The following is a 24,661-nucleotide window of genomic DNA, read 5'->3' on the forward strand; positions in this document are numbered from 1 at the left end:
TGCAAAACTGCAAATATTAGTATCGTCCGTGAGTAAGTTAGTTAACTGTTATAGAGTAGAAACCACACTCTTACAGCTCAGCTGCCGAGATGAAATCATTTCACCAGATGCAATCACAACATATCCCTCCATGGACCTGTATATGCTGAAAATGTTCCCGCATTTTTGTCCAGCCATCAACTCTAGGAATATCCTTATAGAGTTTACGTGACGTCATCGATAATTAATTCTGGTGAACCTATAGAGGTGATCGACTATAAAGACAACGTCGTAAAATTTGTGTCCAATCGATTTTATTTCTGGCTTTAAACTTTACCCTATCATACGAATCCAACTGTCCCGTGTTGGCTAGATCTTCAAAAGTATGTCACATAAAAGGATGTCAACTTCCTCATCAACTCAAAGGAGGTCTTTAACATTTAGCTGGTGTTGTTTATACAATGAACTGCAAAAGTAGGTTTTTAGCTAAATCTTAGCCTGATATAAACCCTGCGCGCGTTTGACTGAAAAACAACACAATTTGTCTAATACCTTAAAAGCCACCTTTGCTAATCAACGTAATACCTTTTGCTTATCGTATAAAACTCCACAGGTCTCCGAATATTTTTCCTGCTTTTTTTGTCTTTTCTTTTCTGTTAAACCAAAAAAAAAAAAATCATCCCTTTTCCCCTTTTCCTGACAGAATTATTCAAATTTTGATATCTCCTCGGGAGCATTTGTCAATTTTGAAGGTAAAAAGAAAATTGTACCGTTTTCTCTGATCAAACTCGCGGTCATTGGCCTCTCATTAGGTTCAACGCTTGGTTGGTTCGTTTCTTGACTCATGCGACGGAGCTTCGTTAGTCTCTCTCAACCGAGAAACCCCGTGTAAAAAGAATATCCCCATGGCCTCTCAATGAAAAAAAAAGGCAAACTTCAACCCGATAATGGAGAGTACTCCATGTTTATAATTTTCTTACTTTTTTTTTTCCTTTTTTGCTTTTTATTTCCATCAAATCCAAAAAACAGGAGATGCACTGATAAATAACGACGTGTAGTGTTTTGAAGCTTTTACGTTATTCTTGCGTGATTCTGTTGTTCCCCGCAGGGTGATTATATTGAATTCTTTTTTAATGCAGAAATGTACGTTATTCGCACAGAGAAGTGACTTATAAGCGGGAAGCTTATAGCTAATACATACCGTATATAATGTATAGAAACTATAGAACGATCTCATGATGAGATTTACCACAGACGGTGAGGGAGGGTAGGGGAGGGGAGGGGGGGCGGAGAGGAACTAGTGTGTAGTGGAAGAGGGACGGAGGGAGGGGTATTGATTGGGTTGTTTTGGATTTTACCTTAATACAATAAGTCATAGGAATCTTGTCTAACCTTCTGAAGCTTAGCTAATATATACCGTATATAATGCATAGAAACTAGAAGAACGATCTCAAGATAAGATTTACAACAGACTGGGGAGGGGAAGGGGAGGGCCGGAGAGGAACCAGTGTGAAGTGGAAGAGGAAGGGAGGGGTATTGGTTGGTTTGTTTTGGGATGTACCTTAATACAAGAAGTCATAAGAATCTTGTCTAACTTTCTGACCAAAATTATTCATTTTACAAAAGAAGTGGAGAGTGGCTTGATGAGGTCTGGTACAGGGTGGCTATAGTATCTGACTGATTGTGCAGCGACCCTTTTGGACGGTGCAGTGGGCTACAGCGTGCACATAAGTATGGCCTGTCTGATATTTTAGACTAAACAAGAAAACTAAGCTGGCATATACCCCGTATCCATAGACTGATCTCTAATACACAATATGGGGAACTAAGGGGTAAGAGAGGGGGTGGGGGAGGGGGTGCGGGAGGATAAACCGAGACAAAATTAAAGAAATATCCAAGGGTGTATAGCTCACTTGTAGTTGAATTGTTGATCATGAAACACTAGATTACTCATTCAAATAATTAATTAAATGAATAATAATAATATTAATCATAATATATAACTGTCATTAGATTAACTTTTAAATTTTATAGATCTATTAACAATATAATAAATTGTGTTTAATCTTTGTTCTTTAATTACAGCTTCCACGGGATTCGGCTAAAAGTGACCCTTTAATGAGAGACGATATCATTTTAAGGAACGCATATACGAAGACTCAGATAGGGAGGGTTCTTATTTGGTAAGTTTAGTTGTTGCTTTGATGATATATAAGGTTAGGAAGACCTGCGAACATGAATACGCCGGGGTAGGGGACATTTGACAAAAATGCTGAAACTTCTTAGTTCCAGTTATGTTTATGTAAAATGTTTGGATGAACTGTATCGATACGGTACCTATATAACTGAAAAGTGACTTATTAAATGTTATTACATATAGCTATTACCATATCAGACCTATATGTGTACCATAGCAGAAATACATCATTGCTTGTACACGAATGGACTGTTCAAGTGAATTTAATCAGTATGACGGTATAGCTTCGAAATTATATCCAGTAGTTTCAAAAAGAGATAACATCGTATTCCGAGTGTTGTTAAAAAAAATTGTACGGTTCTATAATATGTCGAATTTATAACAAATATTGAAGTATACACAAACTGACCCATCAACATGAGCTTATATCACAAATATCTTTGTAAAGCCTATAGCTCTTCCAATGAAAGAGCTAAGAAACGTCTTGCTCCGTTTGGCAGATATTTATGTTTAAAGGTCATGTCAAGGATATGTCACTTTGTAAATCACTAATGTTATAGTGCCACTATGGGATTTAAAACCTTTTCTTTCTATTTGTGTGTCTTTGTAACGTTTTCAAGGTAATTTTGTTACAAGTGTTGATAATAAAACCAATGCCATTATTATAGGTCAGTGTATAAACAGCTTCAACATTTAGATTTAACCTAGTTTACAACTTGATCTCCATTACATGTAAAAGCATGCTAAATTAAATCACTGGGGGGGCTCGATGATGTCATAGTTATACTTGATCAAGTCATCAGCCTCAGTGTGTGTAAAGGAACATTGAATACGAAATATCTTTCATATGGAATAAGATTTTCTTTAGCTATTTGGGAAAAGTGTTCATGACAGTTATCTCTACCACATAAGGACAGTTATGATGATTGGGTTTGTGTCTCTTTAAATACAAATTTTAAAGAATTGCTCAAATCAAATCAGTTCTCAGTTGTATGGTTTCCATTTCTATTACACGCTCCATCAATATGTCATGTATGATATTTAGCCAGTGCTCTCTACGTGGGGTCGGAATGTTATATCTGACGTCAGCATCTGTTTTCATCAACATCATTGCAAGCATATTGGATACCAGACTTGTCTGTATACGACGAGTACAACAGCATGAATACTAGTACACGTCCCTAATCACGAGTACTCAGTTAACATTGGACAACTCCATGACTGCCGGTACACGAGAACAGATATAGCTATGTTAGAATACTGTGTATGAATGTTGTGACTCACTTAATGTTTGACAAGTTATCAAACAAAAGAGAAGGCACGAAATGTATGACCTTGGACCCTACAGTGTTTATTATAACCTGAGGTACAATAATCCACCTGGGGGATGTGAGGCAGGACTCTAGGGGATACGAAGCTACATGTATACATAACAAATTTATAAGCAAGACAACAGTTGGTGAAAGGGAATGGGGGTGTAGAGGAGGCTGATTTTTTTTTCAATTGGTAAGGGGGTGCGATAGGTTGGAAAAGTTAAGAAATGTTGCCATAAGTAGACCGGCTGCATGTTACTATTTCATGCACCAGTTTAGTTCAAGAAGCTTTTTTTTGTTAACACTGAAATGATATTTGTATAATGAAACTGCTCCTTTAATAATGAGAATTTGATCTCGTTTCAACTGCTTCGCCCTGGCTGCCCTGCAAATGTTCGGGTCAGAGGAATGTTTCATAAATCTTCAGCTTTTGTTGATAAGCAGCCTTGACAATGCCGTTCTCTGGTATGCGTGACGTCATCAGAGACATGATAAAACATCACCACAGTTTGAGTTAACTGACTGTGGCAGACGTGGCGCTTGATTTATGGACTTGTTCAGGTCGCCTGTATCGACAAATGTTGATTTTTAATTGTCCGTTGGGTGTAATTTAATCGGAAGACGAATTGTCCCATGCGCCGACAGTCCAATGCGTTTTTTTATTTTTATAAAGGTCCTCAGTAGTACTAAATAATCGTGTTGAGCAATATGATTTTCTTTTGTTGTAAGGCGTTCAGAATTATCGCAGAACTGGTTCATGTACTTTGAGATTACTTATTATTGTTACCTGTAAACCCTTCACGGCGAACCTTTGCACATGATATTTATAATGGTTATATTTCACGTGTCTTTGATAAGTGAAAGTATCAGAAATTGACAATATTTATGGAAAAGGAGTTTATAAGCGTAGGCCTATATATATTATCTTAACCTTTCTATTACGATAGCCTATGATTCTGGCAAAATGCCCATGGGAAATATACATATATATATAGTCTACTTTTCATACCTTCTTATAGTTTGCTATCTGTGATATTTTAACCGTGTACGTTTACCCAATACACATCCAATACACATCCAATACACATCCAATACACATCCAATACACATGGGACCCGACACAGGTATTAGATAAGGAGACCGAGGCAGCAGGAGACAGACCAGTTTTCAGCTAAAAAATTACCGTCAATCGATGTGGAAGTTTGTAGTGCCGGAGACACTGATAGAGAACTATATATATAATGTCCCCTAGTTCCAAGGACCCTGATCATAGAGAACTATTTGTAATGTCCCCTATTTCAAACGACCCTGAGCATAGAGAACTATTTATTATGTTCCCTAGTTCCAAGGACCCTGATCATAGAGAACTATTTGTAGTGTCCCCTAGTTCCTAGGGCCCTGATCATAGAGAAGTAATTATAATGTCCCCTATTTCCAAGGACCCTGATCATAGAGAACTATTTATAGTGTCCCTAGTTCCTAGGGCCCTGATCATAGAGAACTATTTATAGTGTCCCCTTGTTCCCAAGGACCCTCTCATTTAAGAAACCATTGAATGTTGTGGCCTATCATAACAAATTATGATTTCGGGTGGGGTGAAGCGTCGGAGAGAGGCTGGTTAGCTCTTACGATGAACGAGTAGGTCACCACACTTACAAATTTAACAAGAAATGGGCCGGCCCATAAGAAGTGCATTTCACTGCAGGGTAGTGGTAAATTTATAATGTCTAGCACCCACCCGATCGAACTTAGTGGTAGTTGATGAATGTAGATCTATACGAAGTTTTTCATCCCCAAAGTCATTTTCTCACCCTTGCGTAACCTCTGATTCCCGCCCTGACCCTCCCCCACCCCTCCTTCCTCCTATCGTCAGATCTTCTGGTCTTCGGTTGTTCACTCAGGAGAACCATCTAGATTTCTTCATGATTTTAGGTTTACCTTTCCCACGGGTTAAAAATTACTTCTTTTTCATTATCTTTTGAGAATACAAAGACGTCATGAATCAGCTTAGAGCTTTTACAGCTCGACAATTATCTATAAAGGGCAGTTAAGTTAGCCAGCAAATTCCCACACCTGGCATACTAGCCGCTTTGCTATTGTATTCCTATTGTGTAGAGTGCATTTAGTATGTGGTACCGTTATGCAAACAGTAAAGACAATATTGAAAGGCAATATTGAAAAAAAGGAAGTTATATACATAGGCAGAGCAAATAAAAGAAAGATACCAGAAAACAAAGCCTTTTTATATCAGTTAGCCTTAGTTTGTTAAACTTTTGTTCAACAGTTCACCAGCCATTATTTAAGAAGGTTTTCTATAGGTATAATGATATCATTTTGTGGGCGTGATCCCCCTCTCCATGTGATAAGATCTTTTATATTCCGTGAGATCTTGCTATTGTGTCATTGTTCGTCGGCCAATATAGGCCTGGTAATAGTAAACCATGAGAGCAACACAGTTGTCTTAATGCGCGTACACGTTAAAGCCTGGTCGGAATGAGAACTGACAAATTCCATTGCTTGAATGATGTTAAGCACCCTGTGTTATAAAATGTATTTCTTAGCAACGGTTGACAGCTTAAAATATGATCTGGCTTAGATTGTGATTCGAGATAATCAACTGTCAACTGATCGAGAACTATCTACGATTACACAGTAGCAAAAAAGCAAAAGAAGATAAAATATGTATCACTGAGCTGTTAGGACCCCCTGTGTGTAAGGTCCCCCCCAGTAACCTCGAAGATCAACAAAACTTTAATATTAGGTAATTGTAGTAAGATGGGCAGTCCTGGTCCTGAAGGATATATATGGGACTATAATGGTCGAAAGCGACCAATGGCAACAGTTAGTGTGGGAGGGGCATGAGAGGGGAACAAGGTGATGTGATATCCGAAACATGCAGTTCTTAGGTCACAAATGTCAGAAATTAATATTAACCACATATGCCAATTCAGACGACGGATGGAAGAGATGGGGATCATAGGAGTGGAGGGGGGGGGGGAGAGGGGCAGTAGTGGGGTAAGGGTTTTTCCTTGATTGGGAATTATGTTATGTGTCGTTACGTGCGTGTACTGATACAACCCATTCCGTTAGTGAATATTAGGCTGGAGATAACTTTCTCGTAGCATCCTCTCTCTAAACAGTAGCAGTTTATCGATGAAGACTTACTTTGAGATGTTTCGATGACCTTGATCATAGTTGATGTGTGACACATCTATCCTTTTCTATACCTCGTTACATACCCCCAGGCTAAATAGTATGCGCCGATCCCAGTTTTAACCTGCCCTTGGTGAACGACTGTAATTAAATTTACCGTCAAATTTGTCCCTGCTTTTTTTTTTTAACATAAGAGACGCAAATTATTTTCTTTTCCATCATAGGATATCGAGTTCTTGCCCAACTGTATAGAAACCGTGAGCGCTCCATAGAAGCCCTGGATCACACAAAATGCAAATATGTACATAGTGTGCTACTGTTACATCTCTCTATTCTCGTCTATAGCCCACCCTCTCTCAATTCAATTTTTTTATGTTTATCTTTCTTGATTCCTGGTGAATAAATATTGACATCAATTTCAAGTTTGAATTCAGAGGCAGCTATCAAATGTTGATCTCTATATTATATTTCTACCCGTCGTACCATGTTTGCTATAGGTCAAATACATGGCATTGTCTATACAAGAGTCTAACAAATTTCGTGAGATTCGTGCACTTCTGGGTATAGCTATTGTATGGTATATATGTATATCGCATATAGACCCCTATACTGCCAGCCTGCCAGGTAGTATAGTATTAAACGGGTATATATTGTACATCTAAAGGTATGAATAGTGTATCCTGTATACATGGAAGCTAAAATTCACGATGTGTTCTTTGTTCGAAGTAGTTTAAAGGAAATACCAGGAGGACCGTCAGGACCAGCAAGTGGTCACGTGTGACATTCAGTTAAGATCATAGTCCAGGGGTGAAGTTATGTTTGGCTAAGGAACGAGGAACATAATGTCGTACAATACGAAGGTGTCTTCCGACTGTACAGCTTCCGCGCACCATATATGTTTAGTTGCATCGATTACGAGTGTATGTTGAATGTAATGACTTCATAGATAATTATGTAACGAACGATTATAGACTGGGTTGGTTTTACCTAATTGTCCAAATAAATATAACACCCAACCCCATTCCATGGCGAACTATCCAGGGATATATATATATATATATTATAGATATATATATATATGTATATATTTGTAACTTATATCCCACTGTATATAAATTTATATATATAATATACGTAACTTAGTATATCTCACTATATATTGTTGTCAGAGATAATAACCTACCTCATTCGTAAATCAACTATAGGATTACTATATCGCCTGCTATTCCTTCCTCTCTATTTTTTTTTTATCCGTTTTAAACCTCCAAGAAATTGACGAGATAGATGTTGTCACCAGGACAGGTAGAAGCCACTCAATCTTTGTTGCCTTTGCATATTATTTCCCAAATCACGTGGGGGTCCATTATCAACAAACGTGATCTGTCAAACTTTGTCCCATCTTCCTCATCTGATGTAAAGCCTGATTTCATTTCATCCTCTTACTGTCTAATGGAGGCAGTTGAAGGTATCTCATATCATATCAGAGAAGATGGAGAGGAAGAGAAACAAAAAAAAAAGTTATTCTTCGTGTAAACATCCGTCGTGAATGATGTGACTATTATACAATCAAATTGAGACTTTCGAAGAAAAAGGTATTACAATTTTGATATAGGCCTACCTGTTCTTTTCGATGACATTATTAAATCGACTTTGAAAGAAAGTTGTGTATAACTAGACAGCAGTATGTGTATGCTTCTTTCTCAAACTTTCGTCGAACGTCTTCTTAAAAACACAGTTTTTCATGTTACTTTAATTATTCAAAAGTAAACAAATAAATGAAAATACTTTTTGATGTCAAAATAATCCAGATGGGAAATTAATTTCGGATATTAGCATAATGTGGTTGATTTCTCAGTTTGACTCGGTCTTCCCTTCCTTGTCGAAGTTTTGCCTACCGTGTATCTATTGTCATAATGAATGTAACGAGCTGGGAAGTGTATAGCATATCCCTATACCAAGCAGATCAAATGGATTGCACGCGGCGATGAAAAAGTAAATCGTTCTTTTAAGGGAAGCATACTTAGCTTGGCAGAATCTTTCAAACCAATCCGGTCAAAATACAGTGCTACCACATGTACGTGAGTCTTACTATACCTACGTGAAGTGTAGAGATAGTAATTTAGAGATTTTGAAATGAACCAAATACATGTGCCGATTACTCTTAATTTTCTACAAATCCAAGTCAAATATACATATATTAGCAGTGATGATTTTGCACAGATGATAGTTCTGATGAATATGTTCATGAGTTTTCAGGTAGGCCTCATTGGTTTTAACATATCTGCTGCGATTGGTTTCTGGACCGCGAGATATTACCGCCTTTGTCATTCCACTTATATGTGGAGAGTCTCGACTGAACTCTTATTGTTGAAAGACAAATTGAAGAACTTATAACTCATTGCGGCATATCGTTCGGATAGAGGAAAAATAAAAGAGAATACGGAATACCTGATACGGATTGATCAAGTCATATCTCTGGAGTATAGTAAACGAGGTTTCTCTCCCAGCCAATTAACTTTGCTTTCATAACATCCCTTACAGAGGTTGATTAAATTTACTTAGGTAAAAGCAAAGAAAGTAACACACCTGTTGTTATGGATATATCAGTTGAAATAACGTCGATGAAATCACTATTTGACACCTGGATGACACCAAGAACCAATGTTTATATGGCCTTTGCATCTCTGGTCATGGAGGGTCAATCGGGTAGTTTCCTTATTTTAGTATTGCTCTGATATTTTGCGGTATAGACCTGGTTACCTAACAGCCTATAGGATGCGACGAGTTTATCCTAACCATAGAAAATTGTGATCCTAACATGTAGCCTAAGCTCAACTTCCATACAAATTGCATGAACAGTGCACGATCGTTAGTGCATGATGATATCATACTGTAGAAGTAAAATTGTAAGCGATCATGCCTGTTTGTCTATTTGCACACTCTATATTTTAACCTCAACAAACCGCCTTTTAAGTTTATGTCGTACATAATTATTATCCCCATAGTTAACCTTCTCAGTTAAAGACAATAAGAACGTCAACCCGATCAAAGTATACAAGTCGGTTGCACTGTACGTAGCTCTGAAGTGGAAGTGTGATTGCTCAAGTCTAGCTAAGATTCGATCTTGTTTTTACCACCCCCCCCCCCTTAATCTAGCCAAAACTAAAGTTTTAGACAAGTTTACCCTACCTGCCATAACAGTAAAACAACCTAATAAAATATTTTATTTGTTCAAACGAATCCGATGAAGGATACTGCAAGTATAGCTGCTTGAGCAGAACAGAACGAAACAAACGCAAAAGCAACCATCATCATTGGTCTACATGATGGAGATACGTGTGATGAGCAACCAATCCTACAGCATAGAAAATATCTTCTTGTTTGTGAAGCATGTAATGTTGATGTTCCTTCATACGCAAAATGTAAGACAATGGCAATTAAAGATATGATATCACACAGTCACATATGTTTGATTTTTAGAAGGATTAATTTTATTTATTACAACGTTTGTTTTCTGCAATAGAGATAGGTTTTACACATATCTTAACGTGACCTAATACCGGCGATTACTTTCAGTGTCAACAATGCTAACATTCACTTTGAAACTGCCAAACGGGCAACAAAAAGAAAGTAAAAGATTGCACTTCTAAAGTGTCACTATATTACATATTGCTGCAATTGCTGTTATACCATAATATCTCATAAATGGTGCAAGATTTCCCTTAGACCTTTGAGGGAGTTTTTCATCACAAAAACTCCGACCGTTAAAGGTGTAATAAGCTTTGACTGTCCCTTAAAATAAGTTTACTGTTACTGTTACACCCGCCCCCCCCCCCCACACACACACGCACACAAACACATAAACACACGCACGCATACACGCACGCACATATACAACAAACTCAGTTGTTTCCACTTACTTTCCTCCCCACAGTAACTTTCTTCTCCGGAAAACATTGTGTATGACCCTGGTTGTCTCGGTCATTATCCTATAATTAATTTTTTGAATCCTTCGCTTGTCGCCAAAAGCCCGAAGAACGGTGCCTTTCATATCCTCCGAGAGCAGAGTTTGTTGTACACTAACTGTCATCTACCGCATCAGTTAGTAATAAATAGTTGTCATTATAAACTCTACTACGCCATTCTATTGACCTATGTTGAAATTTATTTTTCTTGCGATCATTGTGTATACGATAGCAGATACGATTATTGAATTAAAGGGCTTATAGTACGGTATGGCAAGAGGGAACTTGATTTAACCACGAAGTTAAAAATTTGCTTTGAGAGACAAGATATCAGTTTACAATTATCTGTATATGAATTATTAATTCTACATAATGTATATTAATTTACATTCATCATATTTTTCACGCTGATGTGGAAAATCATTATTTCGTGGAACTTTTAAACCAAGTATTTTTTCTCCACAAATGGATTTCCTGTTCAGAGCTTACATACGAATTATTGTATTTTATACAATTATCATATTAATATTGCTTCTGTCTATTTGGTAGCACCGAGATTTTATTATCTACCTTTAGTACTTTTGATCCATACAAGATTGTCACACTACTATACATGACAAGCCCGGCTTGTTTTCGATTATATCAAGCCCTGTGAGTTGTCGGCCATTTGTTTCTTGTCAGCCTTGAAAGTCTAAGAGGAATGTTGTAGTTCATTATCGGATGACCCCGTCAAACCAGGGAGTTGTTCCATGACAACACCTTGCTCAAACCAAAAATTCTTTTCTGAATATTATGGTTTTGTTTAGTAACGTGCTACCTCTCAAAACAATTGTACTAAATCAGTACTAGAATCGACCTTGAAACTCTACTCTTTGGACGGAAACTTTAAATGGGCCACATGTTTATAACAACCTTCACTTATATTTAATCTTCGCTGTAAGGTGGTTGAATATATAAGCTTGTTAATTTGTAATCTATTTTCTTTGTTTATCATTTCTATCTTGTAATTTATATTTCCACATAACTGTACTTTGGGTTAAACGATTGAATAATCATAAGGGAAGAAGGTATTCCAGGCCTGTAGCTATAGCCTATACTTAACCTAGGACTTTGACTTGGAACACTTTTTCGAAAAGTTTGACTTGTTTTGAATAAACGATGTGTAGAAGACACCGTAGAACCACTTGCCCTTCATTCGGAAACTGATAGCTTCTCCGAAAAGTGAAGAGGGTGCAGGATAGAGAGGTTGTTGCACTGTAATGTTGATATCCAAAGAGACTGATGATTTCTGTCGGATATACGGTTACCATTTCTTCCCAGGAGAGTGTAAAGACATATTCCATTTGACAACTTTCATGTTGGAAAAGTTCACTTTACTGATGTCAGTTTACAGATACGGTCACCAGGATATTGGCTTCGCAGTTTCTTCTTGCAAACGAATCTAAAGTTACAATAATATATGTACAATGGATTGTCTGTAAGCGTGTATGTGGTATAGGCTATCCACAAGGCATTGTAATACCGATACGGGCCTATGCCGTTTACAGCCTAGGCTACACTAAACATGGAATAACGATATAGCCCCACCGGTTAAATGGAGGGTTGGGGTGGTAGATGGATGGCCTCCGATCATTTTCAATGTCAATGATTTTCACGCGGGCGTGGTACCGCAAAAGGCTACAATTTCAACTCCATTGAACATCGGCCCTCAATCTAAAACCAGTATCGCTGTCCATGAAAAAGAGCATATATAAGCAAATTAACATCTTCATATTTAGTAAGCTGGTTTTCTTCCTTTTAGGAGATATCTACTTTGTCTTGCGTTTTACCTCACTCATGATAGTGTCCTATTTGAACCTGAAAGGGAAATACAAGATACTTCAAAATGTACTTAAAGTAATATTAAGGTGGTGGGGGTGGGGGTGGGGTTGGCACTTGAATGAAAAGTTCATCTCAATACACATTGTTCTGAACACTGGACATTATTTGTTTGCATTAATCTTAGGCACTTCTTAATCTATTTTACTGAAAGATCCCCCCTCCCAGTGTCCCCTCTACAAAACGTCGTAACCTCCAATTAAAATAAAGGTGAAGGGTTCTAAGAAAATTAATCCGTCACTGGTCGACACTCTTTATTCTACGAAAAGCTAGAGAGGAAGAAATGGGAGGGCGGCGGGGTGTAGTGGTGGGGCGGAACAAGTGGTGCAAAATTAATCCCCTTTACAACTATTCAAGTTCGCGTTAGGCTGTATGCTTATCGCAACGCGAAGGCGGGCAAAATGAAGGGCGTTTGGGACCACTTGGTGCTTCAAATGTTCTCCTAATTCCCTTCCTTGCCAGGCTCAGTTTCCTTGAGTAATCCACTAATCGAAGCAAAAGGTCAGAACATGCTACTACCCCATCAGCCTCCTGGCTGGAAAAGTAGTGCGGTTCGTGGCGTAAAAAATATCGTTATTGCCTATTTTTATGTTAACATGTCTATATGGTTCATATATTTAAGTGTTTAGTTAAGCTACAGAGGCCCTATGCATAGCAACGCCACAATGCTGCATTCATTAACTAATTGATCGTTAGTATAAGAGTTAAATATTAAGATATTCGGCTGTCAAGTATACTACACTACGTGGTCGCGTACACTGATCGCGTTATTATAGAAGTTGTATATTGCCTTAGCTTAAAGGTCAGTATTTTCCCCGAGTAGTTTGCATGATAATCTTTTGTTTCTTAAAGTTTTCCAGTTCTGTGCTGGTGGTTCTTGCTCTCCAATTTATTTCTATATAGAGCAGGGGTGGGCAACCTTTTTGAATGAATGGGCCAGATTTTAGGAGTGAAAGATTGACAGGGCCACACCTGACCAACGACCTGCTGTTGATTTCAAACCTTTGATTCCGAGGACTTTCAAGCAATAGGTGTGTGTACTAATCTGTATACACAAAACATAATGTCAATACAGTACAGTTGATAATTAATGGTGATAATAGACCTACCTGACAGCATCATTAGTGCAGATAAATTCTAAGCAGCTAGCTCGTTTTTTTTGTGATGATGTAAAATATATTGATTTTTTTCTTTTCTTGAGACATCTCACGGGCCGCAAAAAATCACTGGCGGGCCGCATGCGGGCCGTGGGTTGCCCACCCCTGATATAGAGGAAGGTTCAGTTTGACAATACTTAAATGTCAAAGACAGGAAGAAATGTTCTTGAGGGTGGCAGTATAGTATTGACATAAGTTTGAACATGGGTGAACATTATTAGACTTGCTAGCATATTTGGCAACATTACTGGTTTGCGTTGGGATTCTTGTCTTTGACTTCTTGGTGCACGGCCGGCAGTTTTGAAAACATAATGATAGTCCATAATAAAGAAAACTTTAACAAAACGGATCATTCTAGTTTTATGTTTCCATGAATGGACACATGGAACCGTTGTAGTGGGCCTATACTGAATATGAAATGAAATTATAATAGGCCTACAATGCAAGGCAGTGCAGTAAAAGGGAGGGATGTAGTCGTACGATCGTTGAACCCCCCCCCCCTCCCATGTCGGAAGGCTATAGGGTAAGCACCCCTTAACAATATATATTTTAAAACAATTGTAGACATACAATGGTGCATTTTGAGGCACATTTATATTATAGGATTAGGTCTATAAATAGTGTAAACATATATAGTTCAGACAAAGGGTGTGCATACCCCCCCCCCCCCGGATCTGCGGCTGGAGAGGAATGGGAAAGGAACTGAATAGGTTTTTATTTGATCAAAGCACGAAAATAAGAATAAAACATTAACTTCCTGTCCTCAGAAATTTTTGTTTTCATTAACATTAACTAGATATTGAAATAGAAATGGTGAAATAACTGGTTCTGCCTTGGTTAACTTGGAAGTCCCATCTTACCGCACAAAATATCATGTCATAATTAATAACGTATTAATCAATTATGACAAATTTCCAGTCGAAGGTTGAAAACCCAATTAAAGATTCTAAAGACGGAAGCAGACATTCGATCAAGTCAATAATGTTGAACATAATTTTCTCCTCTTATACATGTTAACCTAGTTCTAATTCACTAGGCCAGTTTTCCATCTTAATAGCAACAGACACCTCATAGAAGTCGCGTTAAAAGGCAATTGTTATAACTTTCAATTATTTGGTCACCTGCTGGGTTCAGTTCACTTTCGACACCTTTAAACATAATGATTTTGTCACTTTTTGTGATATTCACACTAATGACAAACCTCACTTGTGCCTTGGGTTCATTCATACACGTCTGTGTGTATTTCTGTACGTGTGAACGTGTATGTCTGTACGTGTGAACGTTTTCGATTCTCTCCTGTCAGTCGCCTTGAATGGCACTCCACCGACAAGTTTTGGTCTACCGGAATGCCGTTCTAACCAGTGTAACGGCTGAAATAAACACAAAAGACCATTGGAAGGTCTATTAATGACTTGGTATATAGTATACGTGCAACACTAAGGTATACGCATCGGACTTTTCTGTATATGCAATACCACAGGAAAGTATTTCATTTAATATAAAACTAGTGACGGTGCTACTTATTCTTATCGTTAGGATTTTATTGTTTTACGAAAAGGAATTTAAAAGCCACAAAAGTTAGCAGGATTCCAGTTGCTATTTGAGTGTCTGTTTATCGAGTTTCAATGGGTAGGTACATATACGTATATACCGTTAGTTTATCGATGCGGCATTGTTGTGCAGAGTAGTGTGTGTGCTACTATCTACTAACTCATTAGAATTCTTAGAATTACAATACAATCGAGAATTTTAACTGTGTGAGACAGGAATATTGTTAATCAATATAGTGCTGAAATTAATAAATGGTGGGATGTATATATAAGACGTTTGCTTCTATGGAAGGCTTTATTAGCTCGTATTTCGTTACAGAACTCTAATATTATGGAGCAACGTTAGCTTGCTATAGCTATGGTAAAGCTATGAATAAATTCGGATGGTGGCGCGGGCCGGAAGAGGGGGGGGGGGGGGTTGTGAAGATGTTACATGCCTATATACTGTTATCAATAAGTGTACTGAAGTATAATTTCGTCATGAGTATTAACTTTGTAATAAGAATTAATTAAGATGAACCTATATAGACCGGCATTATGCATTTATGGGTTTGTGAGAGGGGACATAATTTGGTAACTTTTGGTGTATGGGTAACTTGTTTTCTCCACCACCGTATGTTGGAAAATTTTGAACACCTCTGTTATAGGAGCCAGAAGAGGAGAGGCGTAATGGGGAGGGGGGGTGGTTTCACTGTCTAACAGAGCAGACCACTCTGGTCTACTGTTCTTTGCTGCTTAGTAGTTTTGTCTGACCAGTTAACTATGTTTGTTATCTTGTCAGTTGCTATAATTCGAAACTATGACAACAATAACTTAAACGATTCGATCATTGTAACTTGACTATCATACGTTAATCCTGCTTGTAAGACTTTACAAGCAGCATTACACATTACTTTAGAGCTACTTCGTTTCTTTGCTTACCTGTCTCCTCACGACCTTTTCACACTCGTTCTACCGTACTCCCGTGTATTTTAGAATACTATATAATGCTAGGTCTCGATATACAACGAAGGCAATTCGCACGCTTTTCGTTTGAATTTGAACTGAAACATGAAACTCTTACTGTAATTGGTCAGTGTCATAGAAAAGTAAAATATTTGTCATTTAATTGGGTAGGCTATATAACATATGCAAAGGTATATCGTATGAACAAGCTATCATGGCAGTATATATATAGTAGGGGATTTGCATCATGAACAGGATAGGCTACATAACAAATCCAAGGGTATAACCGATATACACGCTATGTAGGCTATATAGATGTTGAAGGGGAGTAGCCTTAATATATAGGGTAGGCTATATAACGAATCCAAAGGTGTAACCTATATACACGATATATAGGCTATATAGATGTTGTATAGGGGATTTGTATCATTATAAGGGTAGGCTATAACAAATCCAAAGGGATAACCTCTATATACGCTATATAGGCTATATAGATGTTGTATGGGATTTGCATCATTAAGAGGATAGGCTACATAACATATGCAAAGGTATAACCTATATACATGCTATGACTATAATGATAGTGTAGGCCATCATGTAGTTGTAATTAAGACCTCTCATTAACTTCAAGTACCTTATTTGTTGTTGGCAGAGCTATAACATGTTTAGACACACGAATGTAACTGAAATGACACTACACAGTATGTTGGTTCCATACAATAAAGACGTACACCGGTAGCCTACTCTGTTATAGAATACCAATTGATCTTCAATGGTGAATGTATATGGTATGTTTGTCGGTATTTCAGGTAGTTTGAATGTCGTATTTCTCAAAGATCAAACTAAAAACAGATATCAGCCTAAACTGATAACTGTTCAAGTTAAATAGAAATGCCATATATCCTATACACAAATTATGCAATTCATCTACAGTGGATGTTAAACTGAATATCGGTAGCATTGTATATACTAGGCTACGTATATGATATCGTTCAGCCTATCCAATTTATTATTCTCATACAATTTCTACAAACATGGAAACATATATATATATGTCACCACACCGTTGTTCCTAATACACAATAAGTCTTCACAAACATAAATGGTGGGCACAGGCCAATTTATGTTCTATTTTATTACATCTACTTGGCATGACATAGAATGTAAATATAGATTCTTCTCTCTCCGGAACATTTCTTTTTCTTTATTGATGTTCTTGTTTATATTTTAAGATTGTAATATTGATATATACCATAGATGCTTAATTTCATCCCGGGTAGATTTGTGATGACAGGTCTGACGCGACCATCCCCGACTACTGATTTTTTTTATATCTCACGCGTAAACAGATTCCTTCGAACATACAGTGAGGATAGCCACTCATACGTATATATATACCTCCCAATCGCTCCCTAAAGGTATCTCTGGTATTTGGCGCGCAATTAAGATGGAAAACCGACACTTAGCTTTTGCTCCCAGACGAACTATCCGAGAGGATTGGGAAGAAGAGGGTTTGGTGATGGTGTTGTTTTAAGTAAAGGTTTGGACAGAGGCGAATGAATCGAGTTGATAGAACACTTATGTAGTGTATGTATGGCTATACCTGGATGGGAGCGGTGCTTGCTTTAAGACATAGCACTTAGAAACTTTCAATAAGGAACTCACGTGAAATGAAAGATTGATTTGTCGTCTTGTATGTTTTCATCTCTCACAATGTGAAGGTGAAGAAAGCGAATTGACAGAAGTCAGGTTAGGGTCACTATAGGTTTGGTCTTTTAAAGAGAGGGCATTAGAACAGCAGCGCCGTAGATTCCAAGTTGCAGAAAGCAGAACAATCTTTCCTTCAAGTTATAATTTTATAACTCTGGTAACCGTTGTTTACTCATAAGGCAGGTTCGGTGTCTGTATGTTTGTTTGTAGGGGGAGGGTTACACCCTCCCTTTCAATACAACAAATTAATAGTACAACCCTTTCTTATCGACCTAATTATAGAGCAAATACATTGCCTAAATGTACCACAGAATGCACCATTTCACGCATGTTTTTTTTTTCTATAGTGAAAACACCCCCCTTCCCCTCCCACACACACACAGACAGACACACGAAATTTACCGTTATATTATGTTTGCCGACATCATTGTCAATGTAAAGCAATCATCAGAAGGAAGAACATTACATACTTGTCAAATCTGACAGAAATTTCAAAAATTACAGATATCCACTTATCCTAATTGATCTTTATTCCTTTTATCATTTTATCTTATTTATACCTTTTTTCGTTTTTATTTATTAATACGACCCAATCTTGGCTTCTTAGTATTTACTCCAGGCCATGTATAACGCATGCATTTGGAATAACGGTTTCCTTGCAATTAAGGGCCTATGCACGATATCATAAAACAAATCGTAAAAACAAAAAATATGGATCTAAACTTCATAGATATATACTTAATTTTATAATCTTATTTCTATAATTGCATGTAAGTTTTATTCTCGTAAATTTGGAACATTTTGACCCAGAATTAACGACGGCCATTTATCTTTATATATACAACGTTATCTTAACGACTCTGTATAGTAAAGTCTATATGACACACGTATACCGTTTTAGATAGATTACACGAAATACTGCGATCAAATAATTGAGACGAATTTAATGCAACACGATCTTCATATAAGTGTTTGACTATCATCGCCTTTCTTCAGTTTTATTACTGGCCGTCGAGGGGACTCACGAAATCATGAGAACAGAATCTTTCATTTTTTCTCTAATATATTGACGTTGGTAATTTGCTGATGAAAAAAAAACCCCAAAAATACAACATCTTCACTCTCAGAACGAGATAACCAATAATCGCTGGAATGTTTACGATGAAATTTATTGTTATTTCCCCAAGGGTGACAAAATCCAGACTACGGAGCTTTTTGTTTTCCTCTTCTTCTTCTTCTTCTTCAATGGGATTCGATCCCGTTCTGAATATGAACGTGTTGGCCAATAAAAATGTTATAAACAACTAGACGCTTTTTATTTACCAATCATGTTTGAGTCAGTCCGTGCATATCGATAATTCTTTTGTCTTTTGTTTATTATTAGTAAAATTATGTTTGAACTTTGTTAATGAACCAATTTATATACTAAAATAGGCTGACCAGTTTTACATACCATATGTTAGCTAGACAGAGGAGAGAAAAAAATATCCAAAGAAATTGAAAATTGAACAATTCTGTATATTTACAATTGTCTTATTCTCTATTCATAGTTTTGATTTGCTTGTGAAGCTTGATATATTGCAAGTGTAGCCTATTCAGTGTGTTAAATTACAAAATAGTTTTTTTTTACTCTTTCATTAAATTTGAATAAGAGTAATGTTCACAATGTAAAGCAATATTAAAAAGACCATCTCTTTTAATGAATATCAACAATATATATTTCTTACATTTATTTCTTACACATTTATTTATTTCATCTGTTTCTTGCTAATATATTAAATTAATCCTGATACAGGTTTTTTTAAGTAGAACGAAATCCTCACAATATAACTGAATCATTAATTACTCACTGAAATTATTAATTGCTCACTGAGAATATTAATTGCTCAGGTCAAGTGCAAATTTAGCTAGAGTAGAACATGTATAATCGCTTAGGCTATTCGTAGAATATTAAGGAATATAGGCCTAATCGTCATAACTAGTTTGGGTGGGGAAGGGGGGGGGGAGTGCGGGAGGAACTATACTTCGGAGCTTCTGCACAATAATTGGTAGTTTGGAGAACACAAACATGTACACGGCAAAACTAAGTTTGTCTCTGCAGGCTCCCTTAAATTCTTTTTTTATAACTTTCCCTATATAGACTTAAAAGCACCGGAACCTTGGCTACGTGAATGAAATATGGTTTGTGATAACATATTAAGCGCAAGTTCAAATATCTTAAGCTTATCCAAGATTGTTTTCTAGGTAACGTGTATGACTCAGAGATGTCGTCTTCATGAGACGAGGAATATATCAGCCATATGAATCAGTGTTCTCCCAGACGTATTCATAATCACAACCATTAGTTTGAACACGATGAGAGGTTTACATGCATGTATGCCAATGGAGGGCACCCTTCGGGGCTAAATTTCGTACCATTTTTCATATGAATATATATATATTTATATATACATATTAATATATATATATATATCTCGTAAGTTATATACGGTACTCCTGTGACAGAAATGGCGGTTTTACATTATATTTAAAATAAAAGAAGAGAAGAGAACAGAAAGATTTACTTCGCTCCTCTCTTACCTGTCTCCTGCTCCCCATCTGCACATTTCCATCTACCTATAACTGCACATGTTTTTTTTCCACGTATCATGTTGAAAAATTCTTTCATAAATAGGCCCTGTATGCAAATTTGTCAAAGTATATGATGTTTATTCATGTTTATTTCATTTTTTTTTCCTGTTGGGGTCATTCACTGATATCTTCGTTTACTTTGATTTATGGTTGGATACAAACTGATGGTTACAAAGTTCTCACGTTACAATGGACAATCGTTCAGTTTCGAAAAGTTGAAGAATTGTATACTCAACGTAGGCTATACTGCTTTAATAAAATGAGAGAGATAATCGCATTTGCCGATTGGACGATCGAGACCTTTCCTAAGTAATTAAATTCGCCCTACATATCATCTGATGAGTTTGTCAAATCCTCGAACCACCACCACCACTACCAAAAAAAAAAAAGTGCGTGGCTGATGAATGACTAGAGGGTCTTAGCCTTAATCCTTGGATTAAACTTCTAATCCGTTATCTTTCATTCGAGATCAATCTTCGATTCCAATAGTAATCTGCTATCGATAAACGACCCACGAAGGTCAGTTCTGAAGGGAATAATTTGAAATTAACCCGTTTGAAATACTCACGAAAATAATTTTTTTGTTCATGCTTTATTCTTTGAGACAAGTTCAAGTTCTGATGACCAGTGTTATCGATGGAGTGGTTAAAAAAAAAGGACATGTTCGCTGGATTTGTTGCTCAGATATTTATATGCAAAGAAGTAAAAAATCATAGGCTAAGTTTGAAGTCTGAATAGAATAAATGATGTTTTTTTTTCGTGCATAAGATGTGGTACCACAAAATACTTCGTAAGCCCCTTCACTAATACACCATCTTTACACGCACAATATATATAGTTTTCATATGCATGCCCTTTTCGTTGTAAGTCAAGGGAGCCCTATATGCCTGTACTACGATATTGTATAAAAGTGCATTGTATGACGATATTATTGCACTCAAATGTATATGAATACATTTTTGAAAAGTTTTATACACATGGCCTTAAGTCTTTATCGAAAGTCTCTACAGTATATATATATATATCTCAGAATCTATACATGTTTAGACTTCTCACTTTATACACGGGAGATAGACTATTAACATATCCGAGAAATTTTATCTTTGTTTTAATGGAGAAAAAGAAACAGATATTGTGTTGAAAGGGTAACATAAAGTAATTTCCAATTAGTATAAGGTACGGTATCTCATAGGAGTCTGCTAAGATCATAAAGATATGTGAACGGCCATTTCGTGCTTTTAACTGTACTTTCATTCATATTTTATAAACCATAGTTAGACGTTTTTACTCCGGTCCCAGTGGCTTTGAGATATCATTCATTTCAACTTTATCGATGTAACAAAAGAGAAAGACCTCTCCCCCCCCCCCCAAAAAAAAAAAATTAAAAAAATTAAAATAAAATAAAAAGAGAGATAGAGATGACATGTAGGCTATACGTTCAAATAGAACATGATATTGTAGAGAGAAAGGTGTCAATGACTTGACGACAGGTTCATTTAATATATCGATACATGTATAATATACATTTATTTTTTTATTTAAAAAAAAAATTTTCATTGAGGATATCACTGCTCACGAACCACAAACTATAATCAAATTTCCATATTTTTAATATAATAAATGTATATCATGTATTCACCTTGTTTCTCCATTTCTGTTTTTTAATTCACATTAAATCTAGATGATCTGAAACGATATGGATGAGAAGTTCACAAAGGCTGCTGTGACGTAATCACGATGAAACTGACGACGAAGGCGACGGTTAACCTTAGCTTCTGGCGACGGGTCTTTGGATGTTTGCTATTTGGGTTGGTGTCGTGTTTAGGTGAGCTGCTACCCAAATATAATATTAGATATAGCATAGACCACATAGCTTTTCCTGTATACTATTATCCTAGATTATTACTAGCCATACTATTAGAACGTCTTCAAGTACCAATAATGCCTTGAAATATCATATGTAAGGATTGTTTACCTTTACCTTCATACAAACAGCAATACATGTTTAAACATGTTACAAGATATTATAATCCTTTTATGTTTCCTATTGAGTTCTGTGTTGCATCTTATAAGAAACTGACATAATGGTCTATTCTCTAGACTAACTATAGTCAAGTCTCTTTGATGAGCACCAGATGTTCAAGTGTCATTTCTAAAATAATAATGACAGAGGTAAAAATGTACAACCTGGACGGCTTAAAGAGATCATCGATAATGATGTACAACATATCAAGCTTGACCTCTGTGCCGTAAGTTATCCTTTAAAGTTGTTGGTACACCTGGAATATCTGTAATGGAAATTTAACCCCACCTGTGATTATTACTTCAACAAGATCAGTAGAGCATGAGAGCCCTGTATGAAAGCTTCCTTAAAGCAGCTTGATGAGTCTCGAAATTATTTGTGATTCCTAAAGTCGGAGCTCGAAAGAGATACTTTGAACATACTTTATGTTAATGAAATGGACTTGGTTAGCATCATGTTTGATCTCTAGAGTAAGGCAAATATGTCACCAAAAACAAAAACAAAAACAGATACAGGTGACGAACGCCTACAGTGGAATTATGATCTTCCTTACCGGTTTTGAACCTCTTGACATACAATCAGCGTCCATAGCCTAGTTGGTTAGGGTGTCCGCATATAAAGCGGGAGGCCCGGGTTCGAATCCCGGTGGAGGCTGGCAGTATTTTCACTGTTCTTGATTTTCCAACTCATTACGATTTCAATTATATATACCTCCATTTCAAATATATATATATATATATATATATATAAATGAAAATCGTAATGAGTTTGAAAATCAAGAACAGTGAAAAAACTTTCAGCCTCCACCGGGATTCGAACCACGGGCCTTCCGCAAGGCCCGTGGTCCGAATCCCGGTGGAGGCTGAAGGTTTTTCACTGTTCTTGATTTTCAAACTCATTACGATTTTCATTTATATATATATTCATTTGCCTTTGTCGTTTACTTCCATTGCATATATATATATATATATATATATATATATATAGATATATATATATATATATATATAAATATGTATATATATATATATATATATATATATATATATATATATATATATATATATACGCGCAAGATTGAAGTTGTGTTGGAAAGTTTTCAAATGATTTTCTCCGTCTGACTTAATTTAGTACCTAACCGCTCTTATGAATCGACTATGCTTTCAAGGTATGTATACACAAATCAAATTGAGAAACCTTTGCCGTTTTTGAGAAATAAGTGCTCTTAATGATCGCTAGTTGATCCAATCCTGCAAACATGCTTTCAAGAGACATCGTAAACAGCCATTTATCAGACACTGGGTAACAGGGCACCAGAGGGAAGCTATAGAATCTGCCAGTATAAACTTTTGGACGATTTTCATGAGATAATTGAAGGAACGATGGCTATAAAACTACGGTGAATCTCAATTAAGATGGATGATCTAGTGACGCCCAATTGATGAAAGCAACGGAAGCTTTGGATAAACTCATTGATCAGTCATTCCGAGACCGCGGTATATCTAAAAGCAGCGTTTCCCCGCATGTTGTCGCTAATTTCTAGAATTTGTTGCCATTCCTACCGAGGCGTACTGTACTTAGGGTACTAAAGGGATACAACCTAACATTCTAGATATTTGCATCAAATGAACGTTACAATTAGCCAGTATTCAGAAAGATTCTGTGTGATTGAAAAAGAAATCGTCACCCAGACATTTTATCTCAGTTCGTTTAAATAACATTCAGGCAGCAAATCGACGTTTTCTTCATCATATGAATGAGAGGTGTCATACTTGTGAAGATAATAAATATCATTGTTCTGAGAGTTTGATATGTTATAGCCATATTAAATTGAAAATGTTGAACGTGAATAACATCTTTAACATTAATGACGTTATTTTTATTTAATTTTTGGAATGTTTACATCGACGATGACGTCAGCTCCTCGGTCCTTGCCTGAACGTGAATCTACATATAATTTATAGAATAAAAATTATTTTCATTTAAACGTCTAGAATACAGCAGCAGAGGTCCGAAGCCTGAAATACGGTTTCTTCATACTTCCATTCGTCCATGACAAATTTTTTAATCAGTATATTTGCAAACGTGTTATTTGAGGCTATCAAAATCTGAGCGCCTGTGTTAGATATTAATTTTCCGTCGCTTTTGAGTACAGTAGAT

At 36.6% G+C, this 24,661-nt stretch overlaps 1 protein-coding gene and 1 non-coding gene across 3 annotated transcripts in view; both read left to right on the forward strand.

The window, feature by feature from the left end:
- Positions 1-24,661, forward strand: part of LOC139979416 (uncharacterized) — a 59,007-nt gene that overhangs the window by 24,357 nt on the left and 9,989 nt on the right. Inside the window, exons 2-3 of one of the 2 annotated variants that reach the window (XM_071990184.1) lie at positions 2,065-2,162; positions 22,160-22,303. In XM_071990184.1, coding sequence (XP_071846285.1) covers positions 22,216-22,303 — 88 coding nt within the window. In that variant the 5' untranslated portion in view covers positions 2,065-2,162; positions 22,160-22,215. Of the gene's footprint in view, positions 1-2,064; positions 2,163-14,945; positions 15,272-22,159; positions 22,304-24,661 lie in introns of those variants that run through there. The other variant, XM_071990185.1, reaches the window with a different exon arrangement.
- Positions 23,083-23,155, forward strand: Trnay-aua (transfer RNA tyrosine (anticodon AUA)). Its single transcript has one exon. It is a non-coding gene; the product is annotated as a tRNA-Tyr (tRNA).

Source organism: Apostichopus japonicus, chromosome 14 (genome assembly GCF_037975245.1).
Source record: "Apostichopus japonicus isolate 1M-3 chromosome 14, ASM3797524v1, whole genome shotgun sequence".
NCBI lineage: Eukaryota > Metazoa > Echinodermata > Holothuroidea > Aspidochirotida > Stichopodidae > Apostichopus > Apostichopus japonicus.